The sequence below is a fragment of the Labeo rohita genome, chromosome 3 (genome assembly GCF_022985175.1).
Source record: "Labeo rohita strain BAU-BD-2019 chromosome 3, IGBB_LRoh.1.0, whole genome shotgun sequence".
NCBI lineage: Eukaryota > Metazoa > Chordata > Actinopteri > Cypriniformes > Cyprinidae > Labeo > Labeo rohita.
This window is the reverse complement of record NC_066871.1, coordinates 3091130-3116439: the sequence shown is the minus strand read 5'-3', so window position 1 is coordinate 3116439 and position 25310 is coordinate 3091130. Positions and strand designations below refer to the sequence as shown.

General features: G+C 37.1%; 2 protein-coding genes across 3 annotated transcripts; both read left to right on the top strand.

The window, feature by feature from the left end:
* The first annotated feature begins 768 nt into the window (after positions 1–768).
* Positions 769–5520, top strand: ptger1b (prostaglandin E receptor 1b (subtype EP1)). The gene is made up of 3 exons (XM_051098927.1): positions 769–1122; positions 2188–3077; positions 4364–5520. Exons 2-3 carry the CDS (start codon positions 2232–2234, stop codon positions 4631–4633), a joined length of 1116 nt encoding a protein of 371 aa, XP_050954884.1. The 5' UTR covers positions 769–1122; positions 2188–2231; the 3' UTR covers positions 4634–5520.
* Positions 5521–8492: 2972 nt separating this feature from the next.
* On the top strand, positions 8493–25107 carry ilf3b (interleukin enhancer binding factor 3b). 2 transcript variants are annotated; one of them, XM_051103234.1, is made up of 19 exons: positions 8493–8596; positions 10380–10455; positions 11207–11436; positions 11530–11710; positions 11786–11933; positions 14330–14421; positions 16196–16291; positions 17084–17195; positions 17390–17487; positions 17587–17698; positions 17791–17904; positions 17994–18199; positions 18294–18446; positions 19337–19474; positions 19643–19786; positions 19872–19995; positions 21271–21318; positions 23447–23830; positions 24862–25107. In XM_051103234.1, the coding sequence occupies exons 2-19, from the start codon at positions 10453–10455 to the stop codon at positions 24993–24995; spliced, it is 2517 nt and encodes an 838-aa protein (XP_050959191.1). In that variant the 5' UTR covers positions 8493–8596; positions 10380–10452; the 3' UTR covers positions 24996–25107. The 2 variants fall into 2 exon arrangements, with proteins under 2 accessions (XP_050959191.1, XP_050959198.1); XM_051103241.1 differs by lacking the exons at positions 23447–23830; positions 24862–25107 and adding an exon at positions 21886–22579.
* Positions 25108–25310: the final 203 nt, after the last annotated feature.

Below are 25310 nucleotides of genomic sequence, written 5' to 3'. Positions count from 1 at the left end.
GTAATTCACTTGCCAAGCATAATGTGTCTCAAGTGCTGCTTATCTAGATAGCATCATTTCCAGGCATCACAGGTGTGTGCAGATTGCCATAAAATATCATGCATATGTAGTGAAATCCATGATGTCCATAACTGCTACAGCGCCAGTTATGATAAAAAGCAGTCTGCTGTCTACCTGGGAATCATCTATGTGGAAACATATGTGACCCTGGACCACAAAACAAGTCATCAGTGGCACAGGTATATTTGTAGCAATAGCCAACAATACACTGCATGGGTCAAAATGATAGATTTTTCTTTTATGCCAAAAATCATTAGGATATTAAGTAAAGATCATGTTCCATGAAAATGCTGTGTACATTTTCTACCGTAGATATATCAAAACTTATTTTTTGAGTAGTAATATGCATTGCTAAGAACTTCAGCACCCTCAGATTCCAGATTTTCAAACATTGTCCTATCCTAAGAAACCATACATCAATGGAAAGCTTATTTATTCAGCTTTCAGATTATGTATAAATTTCAGTTTAAAAAAATCGACCCTTATTGACTGGTTTTGTGGTCCATGGTCACATATAAGCTACTGTACGCACTCATGATGCTTAAAATGTTACACGCGTCCATGACGCCCCAACAACTACAGGCGTGGGTAGACGCGCTCACTTTGCTGTGCGACGCAGTGACGCGTCATTATTTACAGTGCAGAAGTAGCGGCTGTGAGTCTCGCGCACTGAGCGCTATAAATACAGCGGCGCGCGGGTCACTCCACAGTCCGCCACGAACTCCGTTGTGCGCTCTGCGTGTTTTACCTAGTTTATACACGTTTATATAACGTTTTCTCATTCAATGAAGACCACAATAGCAATAATACTGCTGATATTTAGAATACAAGGACAACTTTATTCTTATTGGAATAAGTTTTTTTTTCTTTTCAGGAAGAAGTAATAAGACTCTAAACGGACGATGATGGGAGTCTGATATCGCCTTTCGATTCTCAAAGAACTGTTTCAAGGACTGTTTTTTTTGTTGTTGTTTTGTTTTGTTTGTTTGGAAAAAAAATATATAATGAAGATTTATAGGGGAGGTAAACCAGCATTGGATAATCCAAAACGCGTCCCATATGGTAAATATTGCTTTATTTTCTCATTTTGCATTGAAATAGGCGTAGCAGAAAAAAGTCAAAGATAAAGTGGACAGTTATTCAAATGGCTATGAAATTTGAAATATATCTATATCTATATAAATGTATGAATACAAACATATAATGTATGTGTGTTGTAATAATCTACTCAGTCTGATCCATTAATGTGATCAGGTTGGTAATTAGTTCATTTAGACATTTTTACGTTTCCTGGAAAAGTGTTTTACATTTGTTAAACATTACTTGTACTTTCGCTTATTTCTTTTTATCAGTTTTTTCTGTCTTGGTATCTCCAAACAGTTGTTTAGTTCTTCTTCTTGCAGTGGTGAATGGTCAGAAGTGTTGAAATTTCTACTGCACTTTTTTTGCTTTCTCATTTGCCCTAGAGCAGAAGTTGTGCAAAAACAATGTTCCTATTCACTAAAGTTTTTGAAAGGTGCGTCAGTGTATCAGTGTCAGTGTTTGTATATAAACAAGGAAAAAACAGGAAGGGGTGTTATCACTTTCTTGTTAACTGATTGTCCCAAATGGATGAACTCAAAAATAAGCAGTGCATTTTCTGTTACATATGTGACCCTAGACCACAAAAAAAAAAAAAAAAAGTCATTTTTGCTGAATAAAAAATCTTTCCATTGGTGTATGGTTTATTAGGATAGGTCAATATTTGGCCGAGATACAACTATTTAAAAATCTGAAAAATGAGGATGCAAAAAAATCTAAATAATGAGAAAATCGCCTTGAAAGTTGTCCACATTAACGCATATTACTAATCAAAAATTAAGTTTTGATATATTAACGGTAGAAAAATGTACAAAATATTTTCACTGGAACATGATCTTAACTTAGTATCCTAATTATTTTTGGCAAAGAAAAATCGATCATTTTGACCCATACAATGTATTTTTGGCTATTGCTTAAAATAAAACCTGTGCTACTTAAGACTGGTTTTGTAGTACAGTGTGACATATTTGATTACAGGTTGTTTGCTCATTAAAGATTCTTAATCTCAGTATTTATAAGCGCATGTCTATTCTCTTTTCTCTATAGATATGTATCTCTAAGCTCAGTGGTGCTCGTCCCATAGCCTGAAGATGTTAGTCAGCCATTGCTGCAACAGTTCAGCCCTGGATGCGGATAAAGCACCCAGCAATCAGACCCTGCGGATGCCTGGAATGGCACCGGTGCCCTGCATGGAAAACCTAAACACCACCACTACCAGCCCCACAGCAGCGGGCCTGTCCATGACCCTGGGTATTGTGTCCAACATAATAGCACTGATCATCCTGGCTAAAGCATACGCTCGTATGCGGAGGCGCTCAAAAGCCACATTCCTGCTGTTTGCCAGTTCTCTGGTGACTACGGACCTTGCCGGCCATGTTATTCCAGGCACTCTGGTTCTGCGACTCTACACGCCTGGCAACGCCGGAGGACTTTGTAACCAACCTGACGGCACCTGCCATTTCCTGGGTGGCAGCATGGTGTTCTTCGGCCTGTGCCCGCTGTTTCTCGGGTGCGTCATGGCGGTGGAGCGGTGCATGGGAGTGACGCAACCTCTCCTGCATGCCCGCATGGTTTGCACGGCCCACACCAAGATGGTGGTGGTGATGATATGGCTTTTGGCTTTATCTGTAGCACTGCTGCCCTTCTTTCACCTGGGCACATACACCTACCAGTTCCCATGGACCTGGTGCTTCATTAAGGTGTTAGACAATACCAGTATCACAGACTTGATATTTGTGCTGCTGTTTTCTGGACTGGGACTGGCCGCACTGGCCGTGGCATTGGTCTGCAATACCATCAGTGGGGTGACACTGGTCATCGCCCGTCTGCGCAAGAAGAAGTGCCAGCGCAGATCAGCTAAATCGCATGACATTGAGATGGTGGTACAGCTGGTGGGCATCATGGTCACTTCTTGCATCTGCTGGAGCCCTCTGCTGGTGAGTATGGCCATTACAACTAAACTATCTATCTACGCATCTGTCTGTCCATCTATCTATATCTCATAACTGTAATAAAGTTATAAATGAGTACAAAAATATCGATATAAATTAGTAAGAAAAATACTGTTTATATGATATTTTATTATTTATTATTGTTATTTGGATTAGATATTAATATTAGAAGTGACAACGTACTATTTTGTTTAAATAATACTGTTTTATATGCTTGAAATTTCTATAAATAGACATTAGGTCTAATTGGTTATGCGTTATACAACTATTTTATTCCTTTAAAGACTTTTAAAGTAGTTTGTCTGTGTAGGAATCCTGCAGGAAAGACAAATTACAAAAGAGATCTCTGTATTGTTTTAATTGTTTCTTAAAGAAAGCAATAAGATTAAATAGAAAACAAAGATTCCTTCTCAGATTTTTCTCCAAGAAAAAAAAAATTATATATCAACTATCTCAAACTGTGTGTAGATTAGCCAAGATACCAATGTCTGCAAAAAAAAAAAAAAAAAAAAATAAAAAAAAAAAATAAAAATCTAGATGAGCCATACCACCCAAAATAAAGTTGGTACTTTAAAAAAAACCCTTTTAAAAATCTATTAAAATTGCATTATGTGAACTTTGATAGTTTTGACACATTTTACATGTTTGTATTTTTCAGTAGTTTTATATATGTGACCCTGTCACAAAACCAGTCCTAATGGTCAATTTTTGAGATTTATACATGAATAAGTAGCTGAATAAATAAGCTTTCCATTGATATATAGGACAATATTTGGCCAAGATACAGCTATTTGAAAATCTGGAATCTGAGGGTGCAAAAAAAATCTAAATACTGAGAAAGGTTTTTGAGAAAAGTTGTCCAAATTAAGTTGTTAGCAATGCATACTTAATCAAAACTTAAGTTTTGATATATTTATGGTAGGAAATGTACAAAGTATCTTCATGGAACATGATCTTTACTTAATATCCTAATGCTTTTCGCCATAAAAAGAAAAATCAATCGTTTTGAGCCATATGTTTTTCTGGCTATTGCTACAAATATACCCATGCTACTTAAGACTTTTGTGTCTTAAGGTTTTGTGGTCCAGGATCACATATATTATATATTATGAGGATCAAACACGACTGAGGATTTATTATACCTCGAGCTATGAATGGGCAACCTCTGAACAATAAAAAATACTAGTCCTAACTATTCTTTTGCTGTTATATCATGACTTCATACTGCTTCATCCACTGACTGCAACTAACTTTCTCTGTTTCTCTAACAGATCTTCGGTCTAATGTCAGTCATCCGCTCTTACAGCGGCTCTATGGAGGATGATCTGGACACCTACAGGACTTTAATGGTAACGGGAGTGCGTCTGGCCTCCTGGAACCAGATTCTGGACCCCTGGGTTTATATCCTTCTACGCCGGGCCGTCCTCAGAAAGATCTACCGCATAACCACCGGCCGCAGTGACCTTAGAGGGAGCACATTCCGGAGGTGGGAGATCAGCTCCTTCCAGAACTCAATTAAAAGAGCACTTAATCGGAACTGATGGAGGAATTCCAGGGTATGAGTTATACCACATGGAAGAGACTGGGAAAGGGGAAAAAATAGAATGTTATTAGCCAAAATTGTTGCAGTGTGGCATTACTGAAGGCAGAATTTTTTAAATGGTGGATGAAGACGTAGTGTACTGGAACAGTGGGTTCTGTAAGTAAAAATCCCATTCATTTTCTCCATAAATAAAAACTGACTTAAGCAACTATGTATGAATGTTTACAGACAGACCTTCCATTTTTTTGACATTTAATTGCCAAATAATTGTATTGTTGATAGAAATCCTAAAACTCTATTTAAGAATTGTGTAGAATGCCTATGGAGTAAATGAATGGGAAGATAGTTCTGAACCAAGGCTGCTGAAAAAGTTGGCATTCACTGTTGCACTCTGTAGAGTGAGTCTGATTAATGACAATGTGAAATGGACTGCAAACATGCCCTCCCATGTAAACCCAAGGGAACCCAAGGAAAAGGAAACAGAAAAAAGAGGACTCACAGTAGCAAAGAAAATAAATGTTTGTTTGGGCCTTGGATTTAATAAGCTAGTTTGCAACTGTTCTGGATTAACCTTCTCTTTTGGTGATTCATTATGTGATTCATTGTAAAATGATGCTTCTAGTGAATTCATGACAAATGTCTTTGAACATGAAGCATTGTTTGGCTTTAGAGCTATTGCACAGGATTCTGTAAAGTCCACATACAGTATTACAAACAGTCAAATGATGAAGAAATAGTGTAAATAACATGGCAACCTTAAGGCTGAACTTTTAAGTGTGCATGACTGTTTCAGTGTTCTCGTATCTGTATATTTGTCTCTTGTCCTACTATTTGTGATCTTGAAAAGCTATGGAATGTTAAAGCTATTGAATATTATTTTGACAAATAAAGGTTCACTTCTGAAAGAATGTCTGTTTCTCTCTATCTTCGTCAAGATGTTACATTTCTGCTATGAGGCCTAGCTTTCTTTTCAAAACCAGCACTCTTAGAAAAAAATACAAAGCTGTCACTAGTGTACAAAAGCCACATCTTTGTACCTTATAAGCCCCAAAAGTTTAGTTTTATTAGTTTTTTAAATGTGCATATTAGTTCCTAAAGTGTAAATATTAGGACCTAAATTGTTCTGATTAGTACATTTTGAAAAGGTTCTGCCTCAAACACAATTTTAAACCTTTTTCTGGAGAGCAGTTTGGTAAGTAGACCGATCATTTCTCAAAATAGAGGGGTTGCACTTTCGTCACAATTTGGTCAGTTACCCATATGCATGGCCATATTGGAGATACTCGGATGTAACAGCATGGACTGCATGGTTAATGTACTACTGAATATGTTTTTCTGCTCATTTATGCTATCCATACCATGGATTAAACACAAAGAGGCTGCTAAATCATATCGAGAAGGACAAAATATCAGCCTAATATTTCACCTTCCTGGCTGGAAATGATAAGAACAAACACGAATGTTGTAAAGATTCTTGCCTTGAAGATCCTGGTTCAGTTTGGCCAACCACAAACACCTTTTATTCCTCAGACAGTTTTGCACTCTTCTCCTTGATTTGTTATAACCTTTGCCAGTCTATAGTACTCCAAATCTTTTTCCCGTTCCTACCGATCAGTCCAGCCCGAAACATGACAACAACTGACCATTTTCAGCAGCAATAATCAACTAAATATTCAAGTTTAATTTGTTTTAGTGGCATTGTTGGTTTAATATGCCCGATTGATGATGCGTCATGAAAACGCAGCCATTTATAAATTTAATGTGTATGGCTTCCGGTGTCATTCGCTTCCAGTATTTTTTTTAGCTGTACATAACAGCTCGTTTTGCTACTTGATGTTGCAAACTGGTGTGTATTACCTTACAATGTCTCACACTTACCATAAGTCTCACACATTCACTGAAAACGGCATACTTCAGTATTGAAAAAAGGTGGATAAGTGGCCACATCTTTCTTGCCTGTAGCATTGCTTTTACCTTTTTGGTTACAAATGCAAAATGATCCCTGGTGGAAAAAACCAGCATATGCTGGTTAGGTAGGTTTTGATGCTGGTTTAAGCTGGTCCTTTGCTGGCTCATGCTGGTCCTTGACCAGCAACATGACCAGCAAAAACCAGCAAAGGACCAGCTTAAACCAGCATCAAAACCTACCTAACCAGCATATGCTGCTTTTTTCACCAGGGAAGCCATCTTAATAGCCTAATACAAGTAAGTGTTATCAAGAAAAAAAAAGAAAAAAGAGAAAGCCACATGGTAACACAACACTGTTCTTTCTGTAATAGATCTATTTCCGTTGCCAGAGGCCACTTTTTTCTTTGTGTTGCATCGCCCCCATACGACCGACCGTGTCTGTGTCCTACTCATAGACGTCCTACTCAGTGGCGATTTCTTTAAGACTGCAAGGGAAGCTCAGCTTCCCCTATAATGTCACAAAATTAATGGTCAAATTATGTACTATTGTATTAACATTTTATTGACTAAAAATGCGTTAGAAAACGTTCATCTCAAAGACGAGTTCGTTCAGAATCAGTTAGATATAGCAGGTCGGCTGACTTGATTTTCTTCTCATACATTCCCGTAGCGTCACAGTGCATTTCCCCGTTGAAGCCCAGCGTCCATTGACTTCAATGGGGCTGCTTTGAACGTTTTTTTTCAGTGCTTTGAAACTAGACGGTCATTGGATAAACGCTGCGATTATGTCCCGCCCACGGACGCTCAGCGTCTCTGGGGGTGAATGAGGAGCAAATGAGGAGTGGGCTGGCCTGGACTCCGAGCTTCTGCGTGATGATTGGAGGGTCTGTCGAAAGATTGCATCTCCTTTTGACTGACAGCGATTTTGTACTATACGGAATCGCTGGAGCTATTCGCGCTCAGTCCCATCGCGGATTTCTCAAGTTCAGTCGAAATAAAACTGCTGCAACCTATTTCTTTATATTTGCTTGGCGAAATTGCTTGATTTTCATCATACATTTCACACAATTATACACCACATTCCTTGTTTCACTTTTACAGAGTTTAATATTTTTTTAGATCGTTCATTCATTCATTCATGTTAATATTTAATGTAGTAATCAATATATATATATATATATAGATTACTACATTAAATATTAACATGGAGGATGACTATAAATTAATATAAATATAAATATATATATATATATATATATAAATAGTAATCTTGAAAAATTTTAACATAACATAATGAAACCTTATATTTCTATTAAAATACTTTATAAATAAATAAATAAATAAATAAATAAATAAATCTCCATAATAACCTTATTTAAATTGCAAAATATTTATACTATATAGTAGCATCTGACTAAAAGAAAAAATACATCATATTTTGCATAATAAAACTAAAGCTTTTTTTTTACGATTGTTTGCATTGTGACTTACTTATGACAATAAGGCACATTCTTGTGAATAAATAAATAGACAATTTTATGATGTAGGCCGAAAATGAGCTTCCCCTATTTGACAGACCAGTAGCCGCCACTGGTCCTACTGCTGTCTATGACTCATTTTGACATATTAATATATATATATATATATATATATATATATATATATATATATATATATATATATATATATATATATATATATATATATTTGAATAATTAATTTGTCTTATTTAAATTCGGTGTCTTAATTTGCGTTACACACTGCATTATTTTTATGCATAGAAAAATTGACACTGTCACATTTTCTCAGCTGACGCCTTGCCGAGAGAAGGAAAGAATGAAAGAAAGAAAGAAAAAGAAAGAAACATGTGTTTGATTTTGCAGTCGCCATTCTGAACGACAAAGCCACGCCCTCTCCATTCATTGCCGCCTGTCTCTGACGCAACAATGATCCTATTGGTCAACTGATACCACATGGTACCGTTCCAGTCCAGCGCACGCTGATTCTTTACAGCGGCAGAACGGTGGACGGGTGCATCTTTGTCGCTGCGCTGGTGAGTAGATAAAAAACAAAATTCTTAAGCATTATGTGGTTTAAAATGATTTTATGTTGCAAATGTATCGAATGAATATATTTTAATTCACTCTAAATGTGTCGTTCCAACACTTAACGGCAGTTAAACTGTAAATATTTGAATAGCAAACGGCTATGGCTAGCGGTTAGCACGCTAGCTTCTTATGCATTTCACAAAAAACCGAGAATTGAACATTACAAGATGACTTTCTCTTACGTTTTCGACTAGATGTATTATATAAACTTATTTTCTGTCTCATTTTTAGTTAAATAAACACTCCGACATTGTTTTTTTGTTGTTTTGGGGGAGGGTCACGACCATTTTATTTCATTCGGTGTCTGGCCGTGTCTCGAAACCAAATGCGTAGCTTGGCCGGGAAGCATTTTTTGGCACAATTAGCTAGATTTACGTGTACAAACGTAGTTTGAGCAAGATTAGTGAAATTTTAAAGACCAAGTGGGTTTTTTAAGGGTAGATGTTTGTGCAAACCGGTGGATTGCTGTCCCCATTGTTTGGCTGCGTTAAAATGGCCGCGCAGCTGTGATGTATACTGCGTTTCCCATGTTTACTTCGAGTATTACGTTACTTTCGATGCCAAACCATGTTATGTTGTTGATTATGTAAAAGAAAAATACTTATTGTCGTTATTTTACAGATTTTAGAGTTACGTGGGCGGTTTCGGCGTCAACAAGTGCGAGTCCTGCGGGTTAAATGTGCACAGATTATATAACGCAACGATGTAAAGTTGCACAGCGAAAGATTATTTAAGTTGAATAATCACACATTTGTTTTTTCAAATTGTGTTTGCATAAATGCTCACATGCTTATGCATGGTAATATTTGAGGAGAACAGACAAATGTTATATAATATAACAATAAATATTTTACACATTAGTTTTTAATGTATAAATTGGCTTTATACACACATACTGTGCTTGTTTTTAATACTTAAGGTCTAAAAAGCATCTTAAATTTTAAAAACTCTGCTGTAATACAATATAGCCTGTCTGTCCCGCCTCTTTTGTTTTATTCCATTTGAGTTTTTTTCAATTATTCTTGCCTCAGGTCAGTACTGCTTTGTTTGTAGGTTTTTTTTTTTTTTTTTTTTAATGACGATAGTAATGGTAGAAAGACAAGCCTCACAGCTGTGATGCAGAAGTGGCAGACGTGAGACGGTTCAGTTGTGAATTGAGATCAACAAACATTTCCTGGCAACTGTAGAAGGTTTGCTATGAATGGAAAACACGTTTTGCCCAGATTAAGAGGTGAGAACGGCACTGGTGAACAGCATGTTTCGCACTTGCACGGCAATAATGGAGACAATAGCAGGAAATGAGTTTGAGAGTTCAGGAAATTCAAATTTAATGTCTGTTGTGTTTTTAAATTTACATCCATTTACAATTTCAGTTTGGTAAATAAAAGGCCCTTGCAATCTAAACAGGTTTGTGTAAAGGAGGTTATGTATGTTCTGAGCTGTTTGTGTAGCATCTCTTAGGCTTGGTTGGTATTATGGGTTGTATTGAGTCACTGTTTCCATGGAGATCTGAATATGTGATGCTCCTGATCTGTGAACATTTCCCTGGGTGCATGTAGGGGGATTATATGGATTAAGCCTTGTGGAATCTGAAACTCAATCAGAATTGCTCTAATTGGATTTTTACTGTTTTGTATCATGAAACTTCTGTTTGTCTGCTGAATTAATAATTATGGCCATAACTATATATTGCACTACATTTTCTTTAAAACTGATTTTTCATTTCAGACCAACTGGAGCAGCATTCCTCTGCCACATATAGACTAACACTGCCAAACTGAAGAACCACTTTGTAGCCATTATGGTAAAGTATACATACTTCTAAACATCTGCTGTTTGATTTTATTTTTTTTCCCTCCCCTAGAAAAAAATCGTAATATCCAATTGCACTAAATCTGTTAACTAGTGCTAATTATGCACCATAAAGTACTAATTAATTGTACTAATATGCCAGTAATTACACTGTGCAACTATACTGATTAGGAAAATGAAATCCAGCTGTTCAGGCTGAGTTTTGCAAAGACACCAGTGTTAAAAAAAAAAAAACTTGGGATCAGTATGACTTTAGATTGCATTTATTTGATAAATGCGTATCAGTGATTTAAGTATTGCAATATTTTTATGTTTTAAAATGTTTTTTTTCCTGTGATGCAAAGCTGAGGTTATAGCATCATTGCTCTATTTTCAGTTTCACATGGTCATTTAGAAGTTTTACTAATGCTGTTTTGCTGCTCAAACATTTATTAGCAGTGTAAACTTTTTTTTTTTTTTTTTTTTTTTTTCCCCTTTTCTTTTCCCCCTTTTTAAAAATTATTTAGGATTTTTTTTTTTTTTTTTTTTTGTAGAATAGAAATTTCCAAAGAACAGCGTTTGTTTGGAATAGAAATATATTGTAACATTATACATGTATTTACAATTTGATCAGTTGAATGCATCCTTGTGCAATAGAAGTATTAATTTCTTAAAGTATAAGTTTTACTAACTGTAGGCTGTGCATAACCTTTTGGATTAACTTGTCATGTATAGTAATATTTTTCTCTGTTGTTTCCATGAAGCCGCCTCCAATTCGTCATCGCTCCATGCGCATCTTTGTGAACGACGACCGCCATGTGATGGCCAAACACTCTGCAATCTATCCCACCCAGGAGGAGCTGGAAGGGGTGCAGAACATGGTGTCCCACACCGAACGTGCTCTCAAGGCTGTCTCTGATTGGCTGGACGAGCAGGAGAAAGGCAATGCCAAACCGAATGCCTTGGACTCTGATGGAGATGGCGAGAAAGAGACGTAAGAATTTAATTCTGCTCTGTTCGCTATGTAACTTTACTGATTAGCTATTGGTGTGGGTTATGTAACTGCCCCTCATATTTTGTCCTCCAGTGAACCAAAGTCAATGGAGCAGCCCACTCGTTCACTGCGTGGAGTCATGCGCGTGGGGCTAGTAGCTAAAGGTCTCCTGCTGAAGGGAGATCTTGATCTGGAGCTCGTGCTGTTGTGCAAAGACAAACCCACCATCACCCTGCTGAAGAAAGTGTCTGACAATCTCGCGGTGCAGCTTAAGGTATGTCAGCATCTCTGATGTTACATATTGGCAGACTAAAAAAACATGCACGAACCTCAATGATCTGTTCTACAGCTCATCACGGAAGAAAAATATGACGTTAAATCGAGCATCCGCGATGCCACCATTGTCATCAAGAACTCCAAGGAGCCCCCGCTGACCCTTACCATTCACCTGACTTCACCTCTCGTGAGGGAGGAGGTTGAGAAGCAGGCTGCCGGAGGTAGGTTTGAAATCACGTGCCTTGTGGTACCTCTAACCACCCCACAACCCCAGATGCAGATGGGATGGACTCAGGCAGGGATATTGTTTATTGGGCCTTCAATGGAGCTTGGGGATATTGTATACAGACTAGTCATGTAACAGATTATGTTTACTGCCACCTGAAGTCTCACAGTTCCATGCAGCCTGATGTTAGAGTGTTGATGGCCCAATATACAGTAACTTAAGTGATGGGTAAAGCTGTAAATAAGACCCAGTTCCCTTTAAGGTATTTAAAAGGAGAGTTTACTGAAGGCTTACTGAGAATTAAGAAACAAAATCACAAACCTTGTTGTTTGCATGTGTTCGTATAATGGAACGGTTTGCATTGCAGCAAAAATGAGAAGCAGAAGTATTGTCGAGTTCTGGTTTGTTTGCCAGGACTTGTTGGCAGCCTTTCACAAAAAAGGCTAGACGGAGGGCAGGAGGGTTATAGATAATGCTAGACATTAGGACACTGTGTAAAGAATAGATTAGACCTGGCATTATAATACATGGTCACAGTAAACTAATGGATCTGTAGTTTAGAGCATTGTGGGCAACTTTTTAAGTTGAGTAAATAACTTTTCAGGGCTGGAGTATTGGATAGAGAAAATGCCGAAATTAAAACTAGTTTCGGTGAGATAAAGCAATTGACCTTTGGCTAAACCCTGTTTTTACAGTCTTGGCAGATTTTGCCATTCTCCATTTTGGTCTGTGAAATTTTTTACCTGAAATATGGTAAAATGCTGCTGCTAAATCTTTAAAAATGTGCAGATACAGTGGACTTTTTCCCCAATCGAAAACGTAAAACATGAGTAATATCTACATTTGTTCCTAATTAACGTTAATAATGGTATGCCATGTTTTTTTACATCTTGATTATAGAAACATTTTAGAACCATTTGAACCATCTTACAGTTTTTAGTTATTTTAATGTGAACTTCTGTTGTAAAAATGGCTGATTATGATGCATTGTCACAATTGAATCCAATTCATGTGAAATAATATGCAATCAAGTTCTACCCATATTTGAGCATATTTTACTCAAATAACACTTAATGCAAATTTCTGGTTGGTTTCTACTTGTCTAAGTGAAGCAACAGTAACCGCAGGGTGGCGGGGGCTTAGCGAAGGGTCAATCGAGAGCAAACTTGAGGCCGAACTCGAAGCCTAGCCCTATCTGTGACCCCCTCGGTTAGTGACGCCTGCCTTAGACCATCACGAGCCATCAGTTTTGCTGCAGTGTGGACTCGTTTTGATCATACCTCTTGTGTATCTGACTACTGCTGCCTGTGGTTCAAAATCTGATTCTCTCTGTCAAGCCTTCTAGTTTGTCAATTTTAGGGACGCTGGACCTTTGACCAACTGGACGCTCTCTGTCTCGGAAGGGGCAAGGCAGTGCACCCAGAAAAAAAAAAAAAAAAACAAGGGGGCGAGGGGGAGGGGTTCCCCCATGTCACATGAATGCACAAATGTACTAGGATCTCACTGATGCACACATTTTTACACCATAGAAAAACCTCTCCTAAACACTCACTCACTGTACACCCTAATGCCACAAAATACAGCCACAAGGGCTCTGTTCCAAATCATAGTGAGCTGCCTACCTAGACGCTGTCTTGAGGCATCATAGATGAAGACTGTGACAGAAAATTCTTTGTAGTTAGCCTAGAATGCATTGCGTGTAATTTACATTTATGCATTTTAGCAGATACTTTTGTCCAAAGCGTTATGAAAACTCTTTCACAGATTTTTTTTTTTTTTTTTAAACAGTCGACACTTAATCCAAATTTTGATGTTTACTGTAGGAAATTTACAAAATATCTTCATGGAGCATTAATATCCTGCTTAATATCCTAAGAAAAATTTATACTTTTGACCTATATAACATTTTTGGCTATTGCTACAAATATACTTACAACTGGTTTTGTGGTCCAGGGTCACGCTAAAATGAACCGTGTGCATTTATATGCATTGTTTTACTTTAAATGTAAAATTTAAGTTTAATTTAAATGATCTCTTTTCTAATAATGTTTCAAAGCAATTTTAATTATGCAAAAGGCTGACTCAAAGTCAAGTAGAGTGTATTAGTGTAGAAAATAGTACTTAGGAAACGACTAAATTGACCCATTTTATTGTGAAAGTGTAGCCTCACTTGGGTTTGGAACAGAGGCTGATGCTCCGCCCACTTGTAGATTTCTGTCCTGCTGTTGTGTACTAGCACAGGAAGGGTTGCTCTGGTTTGGGGGGGGGTTCCCCCTCCTCTCCCCTCCACTGCCTTTGGTAGGGGTCATCTGCCTCCTCCCCCCCTGGCCGTGAGACAGAAAAACCCCTTGGTCAAACTGTACCTTGTCTTCTTATTCCACCTGCCAATAGAAACGCTATCAGTCAACGATCCCCCGGATGTACTGGACAGGCAGAAATGCCTGACTGCCTTGGCGTCCCTCCGCCACGCCAAGTGGTTCCAGGTTTGCATCTTGTCTTTATTTGTCTTCTAGTAGTTGAGTTTGTTTTTTTTGTTTCTGTGTTAACCTTATTTCATGCTGTTTTATTTTATTTTATTTTTTCAGTTGTTTGTGTGGATGTTTTTTTTCTGTGTAGACTTTATTTGTGGGAGTGTATTTGCCTCCGGTAGAATGTCATATTCTTGCTGGATGGTTTTGAATTGCGTTGCCAAGGACATCTTTGTCAATGCTGTCTGACCTCTGCCTGGCTAATTTAAGCGTATTATCGCATCGATAACCTTTTTATTACCTTTTTGAGACGTCATTGCCAGTACCAACTGCTGCTTTTACAGTCTCGCTTAATATTTGACATTTTTGAGTGCTTTCATTTAAAATTTTAAATATTTCAATGCAAATGGCAGGTGCAATATTTCTACAGCCAGCCATACAGTTTGACACACTTTGCTATAGAATATTTTCCGATATCATCCGATTTGTTCTTTTGCAAATGTTCTGGGTTCAGTGCAGTTTAATTTCAATCATCAGCCTTTTGACATAATATTGATTGCCAATTAATTTTTATGACTTATAGTGTTATAATTGACACTATATTTGGCAGAAAACCAACAGTTAGATACACCCACTTTTATAAAAGAAAAAGGGAAAAAAAAAAAAAAGCGTAGCCATGACACACAGTTATATCTAGTATTTACGTTCTTGTCTTTTTAATTTAATGCCAACAAACCTTGTAGATTTTGTATGAGGTGTGGAAGGAAACCAGAGAGGGGTTTTTGTTTGGCTGCTAGTAAGGAAAAAATGACAGCATAAAATCATAGTAACTTGCCTTTTTTTTTTTTTTTTTTTTTTTTTTTTTTTTTTTTTTTTTTTTTTTTTTTTCCTTCCCTCTCTCTCCCCTATAGAAAAAAAAAAATAGAAATATTTAGAATGCATCTTAAAAATGATAAATAACTACTTTATTCAGCAAGGAAACAAAATAATCAGAAGTGATTAAGATTTTTAAAATAAATGCTGTTCTTTTGAACTTTTTAGAATCTTGAAAAAGAGAGAAAAAAAAAAAAGTATCACTGTTTCCACAAAAATGTTAAGCAGCACAATTGTTTTTCATAATTACTAAATGGTAATTGTATATACAAATACATTATATAAATTAACTTGCATAATATACAAAAAGGGTTGTAAAATTTTACAATATTGCTGTTTTTGCTTTAAAAATACATGTATTTTATAAATGCTGCATCTAAAGCTTGTGCTGAACACAGAACATTATTATAAGGTGTTTAATGCAGGTCCCTGCAAAAAAATGTTTGTCAGGTTCATGCCAAAAAGGAATATTGCACCTTTTCCGCCATATTAATCTATTCATGGTTTTCATTGAAACCCTGCAGTGCTTTAAAAATGCAGCTGCATTTCCCAGATTTAATCCACATCTAGTATCTTCTAGCACATTCTCCCTTATCAACTGATTTTTAATGTTTAATCAGAAGGCCACCTACCAACACAGGCCCTGTTGTGTTCCTCATCTCTTGAGCTTGACGTTTTTTAATCTGCTCTATTATCTGTCTCATATGTAGCTTCTCAACTGAGTAATTGCTTTTTTATTTATTTTTTTTTGGTAACTCTTAACCATTTGCCACCCTTTCTACATTGCTAATGCTTATCGACACATTATTCAGTAATCGGCAAATCTCACCCCTTCTGTTTGTTTATTGGTGGTGTGCCACATTATGAGTGCATGAGATAAACCGCTGGGTTGTATCCCTCCTGCTTTTGTCTCTAGGCCAGGGCTAATGGACTACGCTCCTGTGTGATTGTCATCCGTATCCTGAGGGACCTCTGTGCTCGTGTTCCCACCTGGGCCCCTCTGCGAGGTTGGGTATGTACCAAAAATAAAAAGTAGAGAATATAGGGGTGGCTGATATTGAAATTGCAACAAAAGATTGCTTATAGACTGTCATTGTATTGTATTTTAAAACTGTTGCACTGTAAAATGAAAATGAGTGTTGTTTTTTTTTTTTAATAGGTATATTATATTTGCTTTACACAGATATATTACTATACTACTTTCCCAATTTCTACACTTGAAAAATATATTTTGAATTTGGACTGCAATAACATTACCAGTTTAAACTGCTAGCTGTCAGCAATTCATACAACACTTTTAACCTTTTATTTTGATGCAAATGGCAGTAGAGCTTTTATTTTGAAGGAAAGCTCCAGCTTCGCGTGACCACAATAACATCAAGACACTTTTGCTATTGCGATACCACGATATTGATAACGTTACATCCCTAATATTTATCCTAAGATGTATCAAGCAAGAGTGCTTGTGTAATTCCAGATACATTATGCAAGTTGTCATGCAATTATTTGAAAAATTAATCAAATAACGGCCCTGCTATATAGTTCTGAAAATATTCTGATTTTACTTTTTGATGAATTTTTTTTTTTTTTTTTTTTAATTACAATTCACATGAATATTCAAGGAGGAAAATGTTAGGTTTTGATTTTATTTTTCCATCTAAAATGTTGGTTCCTAATGGCAGTTTGAGAATGATTTAAAAACTTGGTTCTTTTTCCCCACTTTTATTACTTTTTAGATACAAATAATACGATAAGCAGATGTTTTATATGTTGGCATGCATGTGATGTATCTCGTTTCTTGTAGCCCTTAGAACTGCTGTGCGAGAAGGCGATTGGCACTGGGAATCGGCCAATGGGAGCAGGAGAAGCTCTTCGTAGAGTTCTCGAGTGTCTCGCATCTGGAATCCTAATGGCTGGTAAGTCATTTCCAAATTTTATATCTAAAATTACAAAATGACTGCCTGTCAGTATATCAAAATACAGTGAGATACCATTTTGAGTGCACTGTATTTGACAAATTATTGACAAATCAGCATTATGTAGGGCTGAGAAGTCCAGAAAGATGGTTTCAAATTTCTTTCAAATTTGAATGTGACTCCATCTGCTTTAGATGGTTCAGGCATTTGTGACCCTTGCGAAAAGGAGCCAACAGATGCTATCAGTCACGTGGATCGCCAGCAGCGGGAGGACATCACCCAGAGTGCTCAGGTTTGTCCACAATTTGCTGTTTTTATTACAGGTTTGCGCTTGATTTGCTTGTGTATCTCATTTCAGCATTATGGTTGCTGTTATGTTTTTGATTAACAGCATGCCTTGAGGCTTTCAGCTTTTGGACAGCTGCACAAAGTACTTGGCATGGACCCGCTTCCTTCAAAAATGCCCAGAAAACCACGAAGTGAGACACCTATTGACTACACAGGTAAAATTGAGTAGAGGTGGATGTTTTTAATTGCTTAAAGGATGTTATGTTGTAGGTAGAAACTTGACTTTTAATGTCTTTCATCGCCATAGTTCAAATCCCACCCAGCACAACCTACGTGCCCCCGATGAAACGCCCCATGGAGGAGGAGGAGGCTACTGATGAGAAGAACCCAAACAAGAAAAAGAAGAAATTGCAGAAGAAATGTAAATGCTGTTCAGATGTTCTTAATCTGCTTATAGTGGAGTTATGCATAGCAGTGCGCATAAAACATACCTTGTTTTCTGGCCTTCAGCTCCAGAGGAGAAGGCAGAGCCACCGCAGGCCATGAATGCCCTGATGCGTCTGAACCAGCTGAAGCCGGGTCTACAGTACAAACTCATCTCTCAGACCGGACCCGTCCATGTGCCCGTGTTTACTATGGCTGTAGAGGTGGACGGAAAGAACTTTGAAGCTTCTGGTCCATCCAAACGCACTGCGAAACTACACGTAGCTGTCAAAGTAAGAGGCTGTGATGCAGACGATGAGTTATTTGGCTTACTGATTTAGTCTGAAATGGCAGAAACTGAATTTTCTTTCTGAAATTCTTTTCCAGGTCTTGCAAGATATGGGTCTGCCAACAGGATTGGACCAAAAGGTAGCTGAACTGGTCAAACTAGAGGAGCCGGTGGCCACACAGGAGACTTTGCCTGCTGTGACCCAAATGGAGCCCGAACCAGCTCCAACCTCAGACAGCCCCACTGATGAGGTACCAAAGATGTTTCTTTACAACATGTATCCATATAGTGGCATATGAAGATAAAAATATAATATTACAGACTGTAATAGATTAACAACTTTGTGGGTGATTTTATGATGCAAATAAAAATGTTTTATTAAAAAAAATAAATAAATAAATAAATGAATATCAAATGTGACCCTGGACCACAAAACCTTGTATAGCATGGCTATAATTGTAGCAGTAGCCAAAAATACTTTGTCACAATTATTGATTTCTTTTATGCCATAAGTGATTAGGATATTAAGTAAAGATAATGTTCAGTGAAGATATTTTGTAGATTTCCTACCGTAAACGTATCAACTTCATTGATTTGCTAAGAACTTTAAAGGTGATTTTCTTTTTTTTTTTTTTTTTTTTTTTTTTTTTTTTTTTTACACCCTCAAATTCCAAATTTTCAAGTAGTTGTGTCTCTGTCAAATATTGTCATTGGAAAGCTTATTTATTCAGCTTCAAGATGATGTAGAAAATCTTTGTGGTCCAGGGTCACAAATAGTTCTTAAGAAATAAAACAAGTAAATAACATCACAAGGACATTGTGTTGCACCAGTTTGTGGTCTGTAAGACTTATTTTGTGTGTGTTAAATTGATCAAAAGTGATAGAAAAAAACTTGTATAATGTTACAAAAATATTACGCAGCACAACTGTTTAACATTAATAGACTGTTTTAAGCCGCCAGTTAGCATGTTAGAATGACTAGAACAGCACGTACTGTTATACATGCAGAAACCTGCAAAAAATGTTTTAATTTTGACTGGTTAGTCTCACCAAACCTCTAATGTATGTTATTCAGTCTTTTAAGAGCTTGCTCCCCTTTTTTTTTTTTTTTTTTTTTTTTTTTTTTTTTTTGGTCTTTCAGAGCGCTCGACAGCAGGGACCTATCCTAACCAAACATGGAAAGAACCCTGTTATGGAGCTTAACGAAAAACGCAGAGGACTGAAGTACGAGCTCATCTCTGAGACCGGTGGAAGCCATGACAAACGCTTTGTCATGGAGGTAAGGACACCATTTCAGAGACACAATCTAGTTGTTTATTTGGTAAAATTTATCTTATTGTAAGCAGATCAGATAATAATAGCTGCTGCTTTTCTTTCCCTTTTTTTTTTTTTTTTTTTTTTTTTTTTTTTTTCTTTTTCTTTTTCCTTTCTCCCTTCCTGCCTTCAGGTGGAGATCGACGGACAGAAGTTCCAGGGTACCGGATCCAATAAAAAGGTGGCGAAGGCCTACGCAGCACTTGCAGCCCTGGAGAAGCTCTTCCCAGAAGGCTCCAACTCCGATGCAAACAAGAAAAAGAAAATGCCTCCAATGGTACGCCTGGCTCTTTTTGTTTTTGGTGTCATTTTGGTCTCCACTTATGTATTCAGTGTGTAATTGTCTGATTTGCTCATTTCAGCACCCCGGATTTGGGATGGTGGCTGGGCCACCTGCTGACATGGCAGTCAATCCCAGGGGCAGAGGAAGAGGACGTGGCAGGGGCAGAGGCCGGGGATTTAACAATGGAGGAGGATTCAATCAAGGTACAGTTCCAGTGCTCTCTGAAAGAATCAGTTTGCATTAGACATTTGAACAAACCTTAACACTCAGAGATCTACCTGAATTGCAGTGTTTGAATAAGCCATTTTAATACCCAAGTTTCACTAAGTATGGAGGGGGAAAAAAAACTACACAACAGTAGCTGACACTGAAGTTTCTGTCATCAGTTTTGGTGGGGGGAAAAAACTGTTTGATTATTAACTGCAGCAATTCTTAACAGTCAGAACAAATTTATTTATTTGCAAGGAAAGTATTGTGTAAAAAAACTGTATTGTGTAGTGATTGGGGGGGGAAAAGGCTTGAAATGTCCTGAAATTATGAATGCACAAATTTAAGACCATAAATGTGAGATGGCTTTTAGGGCTCAAGCTTTTCAATTATTCTTACACATTTAAGCATATTTAATGAATGGTACCAGCAATATATATCATTTTCAGCAATTTTTCAGTGCTGCTTTGCCGCCTTCATTGATATAATGGTAACTCTTTACAATTTGGTTGCACATCACAACTTGTTTTAAAATTAATGCACTGTGAACTAACATGAACAACTGTGTTTTTATTAACTAACATTGCCAAAGATTATGAAATACTGTAATGTATTCATGTTAGTTAATACATTAATGTTAACAAATGACACATTGTTAGGGATGCCCTTGACTAAAGACTTTTCTGGTTGACTAGTAGTTGTTCATTTTAAGCATTAGTCGACTATTAGTGGTCTACCTGTATGCAAGTTTCACATGGATTACATTATTTTAGAATATTTGTTTTCTATTTGAATCGGTTCATTTAAAAGTAGACCCTTCACTCTGTAGATATTTGTCATGTCTGTAAGGCAAGAGTACACAGTTTCAACATTTCACGCTTGTTCATAGAGACAGAGACAGCAGAAAGAGCATCCTGTATTCTTTTTTTTTTTTTTTTTTTTTTTTTTTTTTTTTTTACAAAAGTTCAACGTTTTATTGTGAGTGCACGCAATTTTCTTTACAGATTCGAAAGATGCATTACTTTTATCTCTGAGCAAAAATGGCGGAGTATTTTAAGTGCAAGTGAGTGCACCAGAGCCTCCATCTCATGCAGCGAGCATGCTACATTTCCGCTTCCACACTCCGCATAGACACATGAATAGTGCACATTCTTCTATTTTTAGGCTCCCTTGTGCTATGATCATGAATTATACCTCAGATCTGATAAAACAAAACTCATGTAATCTTGCATATGAACATGTACATATTCTTCTCTATATTCTCTTTATAGGTGGATACGGGACTTATGGATATGGTGGCAATAACAACTCTGGCTACAGTGAGTATTTTCCTATTTCTCACTGGTGCCATTGATTCTACTCTTTTCTTAATACCTTTTAGCATTTTTGGCTAGTTTTTTTTTTTTTTTTTTTTTTTTTTTTTAACTGCAAGACTTGTCTTCATGGCATAAGTTGTTGCCATTTTAAGTTTCGTTAATTGTTTTTGAGTTCATCTCAAGTTAAGTAGTCTGTGCACTTTGCTCTGGATCTATTTAAACTTCTACTCTGATAGTTTTGGGGACATTTTAATGTGTAAGTGTCCGCTATTGTATTTTCCTTTTTGATTTTACATTTCTCTGCTTTGTTGTGCCATGGGACGCAAACTTTCCTCGGCGAAAAACGAGAAATGTTCCCAACATGCCAACGCCACTTTCTGAGGAAAGACCTTCTTGAGGGTGACCGGAGCAGAGAAATCTAAAAAGAAAAACAAAAAAACACACAAACTATCTTTGACCTTGATGATAACTGATTGACATCCTTGACTCATGCCCGGTGACATTTGTCATGGCATGCCCAACACAGAAGACGTCTAATTCTGTGCTTCTCTGCTCTGTCTCACCCTTTAGGTGACTTTGTCTCAGACTCCTATGGCTACCACGAGTTTGCGACATAAACCGCCCAATGTTTTCAATAAGCACGCAAATGTGAAACGAAAAATTCAGACCGAGGGGGAAAAAAAACACTGGTTACCCACATTATAAACTCGTTTCCTTGTGATGTACCGCCCACAATCTCACCTCAAAAAACCTGCACCAACGATCAACTAACACTGTGGATGTGAACGGGAGTTTCTGCCTACGGAAATCAAGAAAAGCAAGACGTATTATTTGTGCTGTGATCAGTGCAGTCGGACTGATAGTAGCTGTAGCAGACTGATATTTCATAATGGCTGTATCTTCACTACAGCTCTCAAGTCACTGTATAAGCCATTTTTTGCCAACAGTTTAGTTGTTTTTCCTGGAATAATGTTCAAAAAGAATTTTTAATTGTCACTTCCATACATTGCCATGTCTTTAATGTTTTAAAGTTTATTTATTTTCTTTTTTTAAATGTGGTGAATGCCATTGATCGTGAGGAAACTGGGCTTGTAAGGAGTAGGCACAGATTTTTAATATCAGAATATTATCAATTCTGTGAACTATTGATTAAATGGGGTATATTTGCGGCATTTTTTTTTTGTTGTTGTTTTTAAAATGATGTTTGTGGACTACGTCTTATTTTGCAATAAATTCAAGTTAATTTACAAACCTGTGATTATCTATGTAAATTTGTATTTTATTATTTATTTATTTATTAATTATTAACAAATTAGGTTTAGGGATTTATTTGTAAATGTCTCTTTTTATGGGAAATTTGGCTAGTATTATGATTGAAACCATTTTCACTCTGGTATTTTGTCAGGAGCTTTTGGTCTCTATTTAATCCAAAAAATATTTGTATACAGATATGCAAAGTCGGTATTTATTACTGCAGTTGCTTTCGCACCATTTGTACCATGTTTTAGGAAACTAAATTGCTAATAAGCTGAGGTCACTAAATTTTAAGCATGCAAAATTGTTTCGGACAGTGCAGAGGTCATGATATGACAAACATTAAAGATAAACTCAACATAAATCCAAAATGCAAAAAACAGTCTCTTTTCTTTTAATTCAACCATATTGATTTTCTATTGGTCACATTTTGACTTAATACAAATTTTCAGGTCTAAACTTGAACTTTGTAGAACAGAGAAATGCAAAACATTTTAACAAAAGCTTGCATTTCTGCTCTTGTGTGAATGTCTTTAAATGAAAGTGAATGGAGAGAAAAGTGTAGTGTGATACATTTTACCATTTCAAAGTAAAAAAAATAGTGGTTTTATTGAAGCTTGGGTCAGTAACTTGTGTCTACATGGATGAACTTCAAGGTATCATAACCCATAGTGTTTAAATTTTGTTGGTATAAAATTAAATATTACCCAGTGTGGATGTATATTTTTGTATCAGGTTTCAATGAACAGCAGAAACTTCTTGAATTCAGTACTTAAAGCCGGTAATATGTTGATGTATAAGTATCTTAGTTTTATAGTGTGAATTGAATTAGAAGTATGTGCTAATCTGTTAACATTTACTGTATATTCCTCTTTAGATTTCTATAATAATGGAGGCTCTAATGGTGGACCGGTGGCCTCAGGTCCTGGATCATCAGGTCCAGGCACAAACACATCATCTGGGGGTGGAGCAGCAGGGGCGGGCGGTTTCGGTTCATATTATCAGGGTGACGGTGGCTACTCGTCCCCTACCGGAACCCCCAAACCGGCTGGTAAGAAGCCACCCATGCACCAAAACACCAAACCTCCAGGACCCGGAGTGGGCCAAGGGGGTTCCTTTGGTCAATACGGCCAGGGCTTCGGACAAAAGAAGAACTTCGGCCAGGCTCAAGGTGGTGGTGGAGGAGCAGGAGGTGGAAACTTCAACTACAGCACTGCTTATCCTTCACAGGTGACCGGAGGACAAGAATACAACTATGAAGGTGACGAAAACACTCTGAGTTACAAATCTAGGAGTTTTAAAGGAAAAATTAGCTGAAAATGTATTCTTCCTCAGGTCATTAAAGATGTAGAGGAGTTTGTTTGTATTAGAACTTATTTGTGGAAATTTAGCATTACATCACTTGCTCACCAGTGGGTCCATTGCAGTGAATGGGTGCCGTCAGAATGAGAGTTCAAACAGCTGATGAATCACAGTCCACAAATATTCCAAATGATTTAAGTGTATCAGTTAACATCTTATGACATGAAAGGCTGTGTTTGTAAGAAACAAATCCACCATAAACACGTTTTTAACTTTAAACTGCTACTTCTGGCTAAAATACGAGTCCATAATATTGCTTTCCCCAGTTATAAAGTTATCTCGTCTGAATCAGGAGAGAAATGAGCACCGATCAAGCACCGTTTACAAGCAGAAACTGTTCTAAACAAACATGTTGATGGATTTTGATGTGAGAGGACAACAGGGGATGCACTTTTTCACTGGAGGAAGCATTGATGAATTATGGAATTATGATGAATTTGGCCAAAAGTCATAGTTTAAAGATTTTTTTTTTTTTTTTTTTTTAAATCTTAATTTATTTACAAACATAACGCTTTTTGCATTAAAAGACATTCATTGGAGTCATGTTTAATAGAGTCAGGATTACTTGTGGATTATTGTGATGGTTTTTATCAGCTGTTTGGACTTCTGACGGCACCCATTCACTGCAGAGTATCTGTTGGTGAGCAAGTGATGTAATACTAAATTCCTCTAAATCTGTTCTAATGAAGACATAAAATCATCTACATTTTGGATGGCCTGAGGATGAATGCATGTTCAGCAGATTTTCATTTTTGGGTGATCTGTTTCTTTAAGGCCTGTTCACACCAAAAACTATAACAACTACATTAGTCAACATTTCAAGTGGATCTGAATGAAAAACTTTAGTTTTCATCCTTGTTGTGAATGGGCATTAACTCTGTATGTATTTATTTATTTATTTAGACTAATTCTGATTGGTCTGTCTCTTAGGTTACAACAGCCAGTCAAACTACAGCTCACAGGGCGGAGCCAACCAGAATTTTGGTGGTAACTCCGCCTCCTACAACAGCGGACCAGCAGGGTACGGCCGGGGCGATCCCAATATGAACTACCAGTATCGATAAACCTGCCTTCCTGTGCGCAGTCCTGCATCATTATCATTTCCAAACAAGGAGCATCATCTGTTTTGATTGTCGTTCTTGATTTTTGGTTTCTATCACCATCAGCTGAGCTAAAGTTCTAGCAGTCTCTAAACTTTGTGCGAAATAGTGTACTTTCACGTTTCTTTTGCAGTTTGTGGATTTTTTATTTTATAGTTACTTAAAATCTGTGAACTCCCCCAAACTACTGCTCTCAGAAGAGAGAAGTGAAATATACCCAAAGCGTCGCATGTGAGGACCTGATAATTTGTTAATATGCAGTGACAGGACGTTCAGTCC